Here is a 13,822-nt window from a genome sequence, read left to right as displayed (position 1 = left end):
TATTTCTTAATTGCAGGAGCTGCAGTTTCCAAGGGCAGGAAACCTTGTGGAAGTGAACAACCTATTGAACAGGTATGGGGAACGTGGGCGAGTTGTGCATGTTTGTGTCCAGAAATGCATTCGCAGCATGGGCTCAGTAAGCCTCCTGCATCCATCCACCTTGTGCTTCTTCCTTCATGTAGCTATTCCAAGTTCCACTTTCACCTCAGAGGATTATCCTTACAGTTCCTATTTAATTGTGCAAGTTTGCCCATTTTCAGAATCTTTTTGTGTGCCAGAAATAGACGTCCAACTATTGTTTAAAGAAAATTTGTGGATGCTGTTGTACCTTTAAACCGAAGTTAAAGAAGTCACAGCTGGAATCATTGGAAGTTACATTGTCTTTCTTATTTTTAGCAAATAAACTAAATATTTCTGTGGCTATCTGGGATTTACGTTGTGCAGTGCACCTTAGCTCTGTATGAATACTAAAGCATCCTACATTAATTACTGTGGCATCCTTATGGACATTAGGGACGCTGCTGTTCTCTCCTGTATATAGAAACATTAAGGGGTATACTTCAGCTGACTTCTTGTCTTGCCCCCCTGTTCTTTAGCCACTTTACCGGCATTGCTATTAAAAGTAGCAAGCCCAAAGAGGCTGGCGGGTGGCAACTCGGAGTGCAGAAAGGGAGAAGGCATGAAGGCTGTGCCATCTACCTTTTTAAAATCTATAGGAGAAAGCAAAATATCCATGATTGCCCCGTGCTTGTCTCCCTGCCTTCGCCGTGACTCTTCCCCCGCCTCCCCCCTCCACGCCCTACCAACGCAGCCACCTTCTATGTCAAATGCAGTCTGTCCATCCTTGCCAGAACTACAGCCCATGCCTCTGGTCCGGCTATCCATGGCAGCATTGTAGGGTAGCATATAGGGGCTGTGGAGTGCTGGGGTGTTCTAGTTCAACTTCAAAGACAGGCTTCTTTGTGTATGGTGTGCTAATTGGACATTTTACAATCTAGTCCTATTGTGCTTGTTATGCATGCTTGATTCTGGCTTTGCTGTGCTGAGAGTAATAGAACCTGATCTTACTATGGTAACTGGACATAATGGATCTGTCAATAGCGAATTGTGCCTTATAAAAACCTGTCTTTGCTGTGTGAAGTGATCATATCCCTTGCCATAGTGTGATCACCAGATAATTGGGTGCAAAGTTATGTGAATCTGGGGTTTTGATGGCTATACCCTGCAATTGTGTGAATACTCAGTTGATGGCATACTCTTACGTCCCGTCACCTTCCCCCCCATACTGCATGGGTGTCCCTTCCAAGGGACGGGAGACGCAACCTTTTTCACCAGAAAAAACCTTCTTCCCCTTTAAATTTAGAAACGTGCAGGCGTGCGGCCGTGGGAGCATGTGCTGCACTGACTCCGCCCTCCGGCTCCACACCTCATCCCCCTTTTCCTCGACGGGAACGGGCCGAATTCACCAGCGCTCCTGGGTTTGGCTTCGGCCATGTAATTCCACGCGCAGATACTTCTCTTCTGTCTTTTTTGTCTTTTTATCATTCAGGTACTTGGTCCTCTGGCGTCACGCTCCTCTCCGGCGCATGTCGACTTCTACAGGGATCAGCAGGTGTCCATCCTGCGACGGGCTTTTTCCAACTAAAGACCCCCATGCCCTCTGCCTACGTTGCCTTGGCCCAGACCACGGCTGGCAAGCTTGTACCGCGTGCAACGCGCTCTCCTCGAGGTCTCTGAAGAACAGACTAGCCAAGTGGAGGGAGCTCTTCCAGAGATCGCCTGCAAAGGACCTAAAGGACTTCGTCTATCATCGATCCAAGCCCAAGGCAGGGCCGCTCTTTTCCAGTGCACCCCGCAAGGGAGACTCCTTCCCAAGGACTCGCCCGCGTGGGAGGGACCGCTCAGGTCCTGTTACCAGCACAAGTACCGAGGCTGAAGCAGCTACCGGCCGGCAGGCCGAGGGGTCAGTGGATCCTCCTGGTGACAGTGCTGAGGGACCGGAAGGTTCTTTTACCGGACCTTCACATGAGGGTCTATGCCCCTAGTACCAGCAACATGTCTGAGGGGGAGCCTCTACGCAGTTCTACCGGCAGATCCGCCGAGAGCCGAACGCCTACCAGGCCTCAGCCTGAGGAACAGGGTAGGCCCCATGATCCACACTCGAGAGTCCTGGACAGGGCGGGGCCCAGTGAGCCGAGCAACACGATGCAGGCACGAGGAGGGCAGCTCGACAACATGGCCGCTGTGCCAGACATTCCAGACATCCGGCCGACACCGCTACAAGGCAGGCAGCAGGCGGAGGAACGCGTGTCAAGGTGGGACTGGTATCAACCAGGTATGTGGCCTACAGCTTTCCCTTCTTTCGCGCAAGACAGGTTCCCACTGCGTCCATATGGGCAGGGCGCGCAACGGCTCCAGCAGCCTCCCTACCCTGTCAATATCGCCTACCACCACTCTGGCCTGTGAGGACAGGTTCTTTGAAAGGTTCTTCAGGCTCATGAAATCTCCCCGTATGGGGGTCATCCTCAGGGACGCCATCAGAGACGTGCTCCCGTCAATGGCTCTGGTGCCACAGGCTCCTGTACAGGCACCCCTGGCCCCTGTTCAGCCTAAGCAGCCTGCTCCAGCCCCCCAAGCCTCCGCTGCAGCCTCCGGTTCTGGTCTCCACACCTCAGCTCTCAGATCCCAGCACCCCTCCTCCGGTGCCGGACTAACCGGACCCTCAGGTGGACACAGACAAGGAGGACCCCGACACACCAGCTTCAGCCAACGCCTTCCACGAACGTCTTGCAGGGCTGGCAGAGTACTTGGGCCTTCCTCCTCCCGAGGTCGAGCAACTAGCAGAAGGGGTCCTTGCAGAAGTCCTCACGCTACGTCCCGAGGCCAGAACGGGGATCCCGATGCAGAAGGACGTAGTCGCCTTGGCCAAGTAAAGTTGGCTCAAGCGTCATTTGATCCAGCTGGTGAATAAAAAAAAAAAAGGGACGCCAGGTACAGGCAGGGGGATGCATTCTTGCTATCGGCCCACCCTCGGCCACACTCCTCAGTGATCGCTGCGGCATGACTATACTCCAAGCCTCAGTCGTCCTCAGCCGCCGCCTCTGCGGCGCTGCTAGGCAAGGAGAAGATCTTGGAGGGGTACGGGAAGAAGCTGTATTCCAATGCGTCATTGCACCTTCATCAAGCTGACACGGATGCCATGCTGGCAGCCATTAAACGGAGGCTTGGCAGAAAATTGCAGATTTCCTCCCAGAGCTTCCGGCACAGAGCCAATCACGATTCAAGGCCGGATTGGCACAGGCCAAGATGGTGGCGCAGGACATCATGGAGTCCACCGTGGCCCACATTGACGCCTCTGGCTGTGCCATCTGCCTTGCCACGGACTTGAGAAGAAGGGCCTGGCTCTGTGCTACGAAATTCTACCCAGGTGTCCAGGAACCCATCTTAGACCTTCCCTTCGAAGGGGGCTGCCTCTTCAACTCCAAAACAGACGAGGAGCTAGACAAAAAGAAAAACGGCTCACAAACGGCCAAGTCTTTATCCATCCTTACAAAGACCACGCCCAAAACGTACACCCAGTCACAGTAGTGTTCTGACAAGGGGCGTATGTACGGAGGGTTGTGCGGTTTCCAAGAGCGGAGGTCCAGGCAGCCTGACCGTTCGCCGACCCAGCATCGGCGCAAACAACAAAAAGGGAGGGGGGTGTAAGGGCTTTTTAAAGTTCCCCCTCCTCCGCAACAGCCTTGGAGGGAAAGAAGGCATGACACGTCCCTCCGGGTCGACATGTCGCTAATGGGGGGCAAGCTTGCTCTCCATGCACATTTCTGGTGCCAGACTTTCGCGGACCCCTGGATCCTTTCGGTAGTAATCGCAGGGTACTGCCTCCCTTTCCCAGCCTCTCCTCCCTCTTCCCCTCCATTCCCACAGGTTGAGACAGCAACTCTTTTGGCGGAGATCCGGTCGCTCGTCGAGAGCCATGCAGTGGAGGAAGTCCCAGCCTCCCATTCTTTTTCTGAATGGTGAACATCCTGGAGTAAAACCAGGATGTTCACCATTCAGAAAAAGAATCGGGCGGTTCTGAGAGTTGTGCTGGACCTTTCCACCCTCAAACTCACCCTACCTCTACAAAAATTCAAGATGGTTGCGCCAGCTTTGATAGTGGAGACATTGTGCAAGGGGAGACTGGATGTCTTCTCTGCATCTGAAGAACGCTTACCTACACGTCCCGATATGGCAGCCTCATCGTTCCTTTCTACGATTCAGCATCGTGGGCTACCATTTCCAATACAAGGTGCTTCCTTTCAGTCTCAACTCAGCCCCAGTGTCTTTACCACGCTGATGAATACAGTGGCGGCCCTCCTCAAGACTCAGGGCCCCACATCTACCCGTACCTCGAGGACTGGCTCGTCAGGGCGACCTCTCCAGAAGCGGTCCAACACACTTCCCCCGCTCTTAAGAACACACTGCATGAGCTGTGTTTTTCACTCAATCTCAAGAAGTCGCAGCTGCAACCTATGCAGAGACTGACCTTCTTGGGTCTCATTTGGGGACATGTGCTCGGAGAATGTTTTTCCCTCAGAGGACAAGATCACGGCCATCAAGAGGGCCACGGCACACTTGCTCAGCAGAGAAGTGACCTCGGCCTGGTGATACCAACACCTACTGGGTCTCATGGCAGCAGTCCACTTGGCCATCCCCCACACGAGACTCCGGATGAGGAGGATACAGCTGTATTTTGCAGCATCTTAGAACGGGGAGCTCAGTCAGAGATGATCAACGTTCCTCCGTCGCTTCACCCGGACCTCACATGGTGGTCCAGGGACTGCAACCTGCGGTCGGGCAAGCCTTTCCGGCAACCTACCCCACAGGTCACCATCATTGCGGGCTCCTCTCTCAAGGGTTGGGGGGCCACCCTAGACAATCACCTCGTCCATGGCACCTGGACCCAGCAGGAGTACCACATCAATTGGCTTGAACTGAGGGCCATCTGGCTAGTGCTCAGAGCTTTCCTTCCGGTTATAGAGGGCAAGGTTGTCCTCATTTAGACCGACAACTCAACCAGCATGTTCTATGTCAACAAGCAGGGAGGTACCAGATCCCCCTGCTCCTCCATTGAGCAGGCTGGCAGTCAGCATGTGGGAGTAGGACCTGGAGAATAACATCTACCTCATGGCAGTCCACCTGCCATGGGAATCCAACCTGGAGGCAGACAGGCTCAGCATGCTGGGAGCGGACAACTACGAGTGGCAGTGAACAACCTAGTGCTGCAGGAGATCTTTTACAAATGGGGACTCACTCAGGTGGACCTCTTTTCCTCCTGGGGCAACAGGAAGTGCCAACTGTTCGCCTCCTGGCCGGGTCAGGGCCCGGGCTCCCTGGGCGATGCAGTCCAGATCCAGTGGGACAGAATGACAGCATATGCATTTCCACCCACACTGCTGATTCACAGGGTGATATGCAAGATCAAGGAGTCTCACCACCTAGGCATCATTCTAATAGCTCCATGGTGGCCAGCCAGGCCATGGTTCTTGGAGCTGCTCAGCCTCTCAGAGAGGCCTCCCATTTGCCTTCCGACGGCCCTAGCACATCTTTCGGCGCAGCAGGGGGGCAGGGTCATCCACCCCGTGCCAGAGAAACTAGCCCTCAGTGTGGTTCCTGAATAGGTCACGCTAGGTCACTAGGCTAATCTAGACATTATACATGGCACCAGAAGCAGGTCTACCAGGTCCCAGTATAAGAGCAAGTGGCCCCCTGGCATGTACCCTGGACGACGTGCTCTCCTTCTCGGCGCACCTCTCCCATTCAGGTGTGCAGGTAGACACTTGCTGCACCTACCTGGCGGCCATTGGGGCTTACAGAAACTGAGGAGTAGATATTTTCCTCTTTCAACCCGATTGTCAAACATTTGACGGGACTCGCCAGGCTCCACCTGCCCATCAAGAGGCCGCACCCCGTGTGGGACCTCAACATACTTTTGGGTGCGTTGGTGCACAAACCGTTTGAACCTATGGCGTCCGCTGACATCAGGCTGGTCACCATTAAGACGGCCTTGTTAGTTGGTCTCGGCTTGCAGAATCAGTGAAATCCAGGCGCTGGTCGCCTCAAAGCCATAATCACAAGTGGACAGGATACACCCAGCATTCCTACCTAAAGTACCTTCTTCATACCATCTGAGCAAGGGAATAGTGCTGCCTACGTTTTTTTCTGAGCCCAAAGAAGAGGTCAGGCGTGCCCTGAAATTCTACTTGGACAGGACCAAGGGCTTCCGCAAGTCGGACACTCTTTTTGTCACCTTTTTGATACTCCGGATCAAGACCGGGGTATTAGGCCTCCATAGCACGTTGAATGGTCTCAGCCATCAAAGAAGCTTACGAGGGACAGCATAAGCAACTGCCTGCCAACATGCACTCCCACGCAGTAAGAGCCACGGCAACGGCCATCGCCTTCCAGCGGCATGTCCCCTAGCAAGTCATAAGGAGGGCGGCCACATGGGCCACCCCTTCGGCTTTCTGCAAGCACTACATATTTGGATGCCGGCTCTAGATCAGACGCGACCTTCGGACAGGCGGTTCTTTGGAACCTGTTTGCTTAAGGAGGGTCTCCTCTCCACCCTCGGGCTACACTCAGTTGTAATCGCCCATGCAGTATGGAGGAAAGGGGACGGGACGTAAGAGTAATTATAAGTTACTCACCGTAGTGACTAACCTACTCTTAGTCCTTTGTCCCCTTTCCTCCATACGTCCCACCATTGGTGTTTATATGTATCTGTCTTGTTTGCTTCAACTCGTCTGTACAAAAACATGCCACCATCTTTCACACATATGGAAAAGGTAAAAAAAAGAATGTATTTCAACATTTTTATTAAGAAGAATTGTCAAATTCAGACAGACATGTTACTCACCAATCCATAGCCATAAAAGAGGCATACAAGCAGCACAGCTAAAGACCATTACATAATGTGGAGTCAATTCCCAGTCTATCCCCAACCACAATTCAATAACAATTCATCTGGTTGAAAAACAAATTTGATTAAACCGCACATCCCATGGCAATCCCTCTACTTAAGCCAAGAGGAGGGAGGAACAAAATACAGAGAAGGAACAAAAGGAGAAAACCGAGGAGGAGCAGAAGAAAGCCAGACAGGGAAGTGGAAGAGAAGGATAAACAGGGGGCCGAGAAAGAAAGACCCACAATGCAAAGGGAGTGAGAGGAAAGGCACAAGAAACAAAAGTATAAGAAACCGAAGAATAAGGAGAACAAAAATAAACAAAAGAATAAAAGGAAACCTATGAGAAAAACATAGACCTGATACAACCACTCAAAATGAACGTTCCTCCTGGGGGACTTGTACCCTCTCACTATACACGCCATCTACCAGCTCTGCCCACCCCAAGCCCTCTGCTACCCCCTAGAAGATGAAATAAATTAATACATTAATGTGCCATCAATCACATAACCTTCCCCTCGCCAGGGGGTGGGGCATACCACACAGTATCAGTTGCGGGTCGAGGTGCGATATCCCCCCTTTACCCAAAAGTCAGCAGTGTGCGCCTTCTGGCCAGTCCCCACGTAAAAGCCTGCATAGTCTTCCCACATGGCCTCAATACGTCAGAGGCCCCCCCGGTTTGGTGCTCCCAATAAGTCTTCGAGAAGGGACCAAGCTGTCCTCCCATGCTCCTTGTCCCGCTCTTTTTGTAATAGAAAGGATTCCATCCTATGAGCATACGCCACTAAGTTTCACCAGCCCCTTATGGACAAAGAATTCAAGAACTTGCAGTTGGTTGTGATGTGCTTGAGAGCAATCGCAGTAACCATGTCCAATAGCCACCCTTGGACCTCATTCCCCTTAAATCCTGGGTGCACACTACCGCATAATAGAGAAGCCAGGGGCATAGGCATCTACACCCCACAAATCTGCACTATCTGCGGCCACCCCCAAAACCTGGCCGTGTAATTAAATTCAAACAGCATAGGCTTTGACGTGCCCTCTGCCTCTTTACAAAGCCAACATACTCGATCTTGCACCCTCTCCCAGCTTCAATGGGGTAAACCATGCTCTGTTGTATATCATAAACAAGGTCTGAGTTGGCGAAGCCGACCTGGACACATGCTGTATTTTCATCCAGATGTCGCTCAAACTCTCAACCGGGAACTCCCCACCACACATTCTCGCCCATACCTCCTCTACTCCCACGGTTGCCTGCCCTCCCTCCTGAAACGAGATCACCCTGTAGACCGAGGCAGCGGTTGGGACTATCCCTCTTCCCCTATGGTCCGCCGCCAACCCGCCCGATCCCATCCAGCCATCAATTGCCTATACCTCAAGAACTCTCCTGTCTTCAATCCATACTGGTCTCTTAACAATTGAAACGGTACAGACCCCTCCTCTGCCCATATTTGGTTTGTTTGCATCAACCCTGCAGCATGCCACTCGGACCAGTACACTGCTTTACCCCTAATCTGGATGTCCTTGTTATACCACAACGGCCGAGGCACTCCTGCCCTGACCCATCCCCCTCAAACCATGTCCTCAGCATTGTCTTGGTATCCCCGATGACGGAGCACCCCTGCAGCTCTTTCTTCCCTCCAATCCACAAAATCTCTCTAGCCCCATATGGCGACGCGAAGTCCGACTCCAGCTCGAGCCTACGAGGTGTAAACTAATCAGCGGTCTCAGACAACCACTCTCGTCCCTGTTTTATGATAAATGTACTAAGATATCTCTGAAAGTGCGCCAGATGTAAAGCCAGCCGTTGCAGTGAGATTCAGGGTTTCGTCCTCCCTCAGAGGAATTTGGCTATCAATTTATTGAGGGTCTGATGTCCAGCGTCCACCTTACCAGCAACATCGAGAGGGCATTAACGACCACCAGGGCTATTGACATCTTGACTGTTTCCATCCTGCCCCGCCATGATAAGCGGAGGGGGACCATTTCGAGAGGAGGGCCTCCACCTTGGACAACACCTCCTCCGCTTTCGTCTTTACTGTGCTCCCTGTCTTCATCCAGACTTTTTGACCCAAATACTTGATCCTGCCTGGCTTTCACACAAATCCTGCGCCTGCACAATGTGATTGGAGGTATAGAGAGTTCAAAAGCATAATTTCAGTTTTTTCCACAGTCTGTATCCGGATACCTCTTAGTATTGCTTAATTACCTGCAGAAAGGGGGTAAGGAGGATTGTGGGTCCTCCAAGGCCAGAATATTGTCAGCGTACGCTGCCCTTTTCACCTTCACCTCCACCTCTTGAATGTATTCCCAGGCCCTAATGCGTTGTAACATGGGCACCATTGAGAGCACGAATAAGAGCAGCGATGGTGGGCAGCCCTGCTTCGTTCCCCGTTTAAGGGTGAAGAACAATGCCATCCGGCCATTCACATATACTGCCGATCGGGGGTGTGATAGCGGTGGTCCATCCCATGCCACCTCAAGGATTCCTTCAAAAAGGGCCACCCCACTGTATCAAAGGCTTTTTTGGCATCTAGAGTTATCGCCCCTGCCCCCCCATGGTTTATCAGCAGACTTTGCCAAATCCAATATGGAACAGAGCAAGCAGGTATTCGCATCCGATAGCCTCCCTTTCACGAACCTGGACTGATCTATATGGATTATGGTTAGCTTCCGATTAACTAGAGAAAGACTCTTACACTCCATCGATAAAATTCATCAGAGAGGTTTTGACATCTTTAATATAGTAGATACTCCTGTACACCCCTCTTGGGAAAATTATAATGAGAATGCCTGGATGACGCATAACCAAGATAGGCAGTCCCACTTATAAGAAAAAATGGGAAAAGAACTAGGAGCAGTAAGGAGGGAGGGGGAATGCACTAATAATGAAGTAAATACTAGGGATTGGATGTGGCTGCCCGACCTTTACCAATGTATGCTCCAGAAGAACAGTGAAGATGTTTTAACCTTTAACCTCTGTTCTTGGAACACCAGAGGGTTTTATGACTTGGTTGGACAGGGGGGATCTTGTGGGGAATTTTACAAGAAACCTGTCAATAAAAGGGACCCTCGATGGCTATACAATCTGCCAACAAAGGGCAGTTTGTGGGTTTGCAGGGCATCCGAAAGGAGGGCTTTTGATTGGGATTACGATCAAACCTATTTCAAATCTAGCTATTGTGGATGATTCGCTGTAAGGGGTACTGTCTGTCTGTCGAACTATGAGGGAGGAGAGTTTTCACTTCCGTCTTATTGATGCATATTGTAACTATGGAGAAAATAACCAAATGGTATTGCTTGACCACATAGATGACAGAACCATAGAAGAAGTAGAACTGCTACTGTCAAGGTTCCTCGCCAATTTTTGTCAATAAATGAAACAAAAGAGTTGGTTTACATTGGGGAACCTGGTATGTTATTACTAATGGATTTAATCCCAAAGGTCATAACCCATGAAATGGTCCAGGAGGGAAAAAGAAAAGCACACACTTCAAAGACTGTGAATATACATAGGTTGTATTGAGAGACAGCATCAAAAAGCAATTGTGAATGTATACATATAGCAGAATTCAATATTCTGAACATAGGCAAATGGTGAAAACCGAATTTTAGAATTTTAAATCGTCTTCAGTACATGGTTAGTTTGCAATATGTAACATAACCTTGAAGGGAAAGGTACATATTTTACTTGAACTGTAAAGCTTAACCCATGAATGAGACTTGTGGAAATCATAGGTGCCAATAGCTTGGCATTCGGGTGGACCTATAACCATCTAGGTCCTAAAATGGCTTAAATGCGGAAAGTGTCTAAACTTTCAAATGTCAAAGCATCTAATCTTAAGGGTGCCAACGTGGCAGGGGGAACACGGCCAGGATTAAATGTTGAATTCTAGCCAGCAAGCAATGGTGAATATTGCACAATATAAAGTGACAAAAACCCCGAAGGTATGGGTTCGTGCAGCCCCCTTGCATATAGTAGACGTTTCTGTAGCAGAATCATCCAACTTGACAGTACATCAGATGGATGTGTGTTATTGTGCATAAACCGCCTTCATCAGGGCAGATGGGTGGCCCCTATATGAAGAACAAACAAGAAAGAAAAAAACAAATAAGTGTGGAATTCTTATAGAACAGAAACCTAATCCTTTCTGGACATAGCTGGGTTAGTTAGTAACAACAAGCATATTATTCAAAGGACACTAAGTTGTCCAGGCGTCTAAAATTGATTGAATGAAAAGGGAGTTGGAAGGGGATAAGACGGTGGAAATGAATACACCAATAATTGGAAAGTGGGGAGGGGGGCAAGAAATGCCTAAACTCACCACTGTAGCCTTGTAGTGAATATCTCTGTGGGGCAGGCTCCCCGACCAGGCCCAGCCAGTCAAACTGCACAAAAATTGCGGGCAAGGAGAATGTGCAAAAAGACCCCTGGAGTGGGCCGCACTGGAACAGCGTGCTCTAGAAAGCAAGTCGAGACATTTTGATTTTGAAAAAGCCTAATAGATTTGCGTGCTAAATAAGCTAGAGTAATATGTGCTAATTAGGCATCCAATAAGTAAGGTACCTTGACTAATGTTGTGGGTAGCTCCCTTAGTCTGTTCAGTGAGAGAACAGCTGGAAAGGTCCAGGCGTGCCTCAGCTGGGAGCGTTGCCATGAAGGTTAACCTCTGGCAGCTCAAAAAACAGCTACCACATAGATGAGTCAATGATGTGGTGGAAAGAGTTACGACCTGACACCCTTGTCACAATAGCAGGAGATTTTAATGCAAATTGCCTCAATCCTTTGAAATACAGGGAATTCGTGATCTGCGGTAAAAAGGACACCGCAAGACAGTAAAGGACTGAGATGGAGTGATTTCCTTCAGGGTAGGAGTTTGAGCAGTTTTTATGGAAAGAATGACTAGGGGTGTACCAAAACTTCGGCTTCGAGTAAGTATTCAGCCAATTCCAGCTGAAAAAAAGTTATTCGGCTCCAGCCGAATAGTTTCTTGCTATTCGGCTCTTGCCGAATACTTTGACATTTGAATACAGTGCAACATGAACACAGTCAGGCTAATATAGACTTCATTTTTCAAAACGGAATAGAATTAGACCAGACAAATTGCTATCACAAAGCTGAAAAATATCTTAAATTGTAATCTGCTCTTTAGGGCATGTTTTGTTACAGATTCATAGACATAAAAGGTGCTCATCTTTTATACTTAGCCTGCAACAATACAGGAAAATCATTTCTTTTGGCGAATGTTTATATACAATGTGCACTTTTTCAGTTGGAAAAGACAAACTGAAAGAAATGTGCATAGATACTTTAAGTTCCAGTCATGTCACTTCCCACTGCCTACGTCATAGTCCCCCCTATTCTTTTTTTAAGGACTTGAGTCCTGAGTTTAACATTATCTGATATGTTATCAGGAATTATAAGTTGCATATGTTTGTGTATTGGTGAGAAGGAGTGGCTAAGATAAGTGTAAAGTGAGCAGCATTTGCTTGGGTGGGGTGAATAGTTGTGAGATGGAGTTCACGCATTTCAGATTTCCTCTTGACTTGTGTCCTGCATGAGCCGACATGAACCATTATATATATTTCTACGCGAGCTGCAAAGAAGTTTCGAAACTCAACCACATCGACTTTGCAACTGGATAGAGAATGCAAGGCATATGATTCACAAAGGGAGTCCTTTTGCATTTGTGAAGCTTCCTACTTTAACTGCCACTGAATATGCAACAATCTTCTGTAAATGTGGTCCCTTCGTTTTGGTTAAATCTGCTTTGTCTGGCTTTCATGCTTTAAATAATGATTCTACATTAATTACAATGAAGAGAAATAAAAGTATAACATGCATTTAAAATGGTGCTTTATTTGTTTTTTTTATAAGTGTGTTTTTTGAAGTTTGGAACATGATTTATTAAATAAAGCAACTATTGGGCTTCATATTCGGCTTCGGCCGAATAGTTGACAAACTATTCGGTATTCAGCTGAATACTAAATATGCTATTCGGTACAGCCCCAAGAATGACCAAGGGGGGTGTGTGTCTAAACACATGGAGTAGTGGGCACAAATCATCTGATTGATTTTTTTTTTTTGTCTGAGGAACTGCACAATTGTGAATGTAACCACAAGGTGGAAAATGGTTTCCCGAGTGATCATGCAAGATTACCAGCCATTTTCTCTTTGCCAATGTTGGCAGGCCCTAGGAAGAACATGGAACTAGAAAGGACATGGATAAGGTTGCAGTTTCAGGTGGGAAAAATGGGCTAATCTGGGCCCAGTGGGACATACGTGAATTTAATGATAAATTAGAGAACGGAACTTGGGATGGACATGGAGAAATTGATACTAATGTATGTTGAGTGTACCAACTCCTGTCTTTATATAAGAAAAGCACTAAATCAGAGGAAACCTAGGATGCCTAATAAAAGACTAAATTATCCTATAATCCAACAAATTAAAAGGGAATATAAGAGAGGCCAGAATGATAAATCTGGAAGCAGGATGCCGTTTACAGCTTAACGGCAGGCTGAGGAAACTCAAGCAGTTACAAGCATATATTGGGGGGTATTGAAGCGAAGGCTTATCAAAGAGATAGCAAACAAATGTTTGCTTGCCTTATAACTAGAAGAGATGCTAACTATTGGAAACTAATAAAACAAAAAAGTTTTCAAATGGAGGCCCAATCTAACCCTATCCCCGAGCAAACTTCTCACACTTATATAATAAACCAGTAGACACTTCAATAAATTGGGAGAAATTGAAGTCTGAAAAGTGGGCATAGTGTCGTCCATAGAAAAAAATAAGCTAGAGCACAGGGGCCGAATGGCCTATGTAATAGTCATGAAGAGGAATTCAGAGCTGTGGTCAATTATTTTGGATAA

General features: G+C 48.5%; 1 protein-coding gene across 4 annotated transcripts in view; it reads left to right on the top strand.

Moving 5' to 3' along the window:
- The window catches only part of PNLDC1 (PARN like ribonuclease domain containing exonuclease 1), a 1,498,562-nt gene that overhangs the window by 645,409 nt on the left and 839,331 nt on the right, over window positions 1–13,822 (top strand). For all 4 annotated transcript variants that reach the window (XR_011281806.1, XM_069628834.1, XM_069628833.1 and 1 more), the window contains exon 12: window positions 17–72. Coding sequence is in view for 3 of the 4 variants with exons in the window: in XM_069628834.1 (XP_069484935.1) it covers window positions 17–72 (56 nt within the window). In the remaining variant the exon portion in view is untranslated. The remainder of the gene's footprint in view (window positions 1–16; window positions 73–13,822) is intronic.

Source organism: Ambystoma mexicanum, chromosome 12, assembly GCF_040938575.1.
Source record: "Ambystoma mexicanum isolate Mex_15411 chromosome 12, UKY_AmexF1_1, whole genome shotgun sequence".
Classification (NCBI taxonomy): Eukaryota; Metazoa; Chordata; class Amphibia; order Caudata; family Ambystomatidae; genus Ambystoma; species Ambystoma mexicanum.
This window is presented reverse-complemented; position numbering and strand designations above follow the sequence as displayed.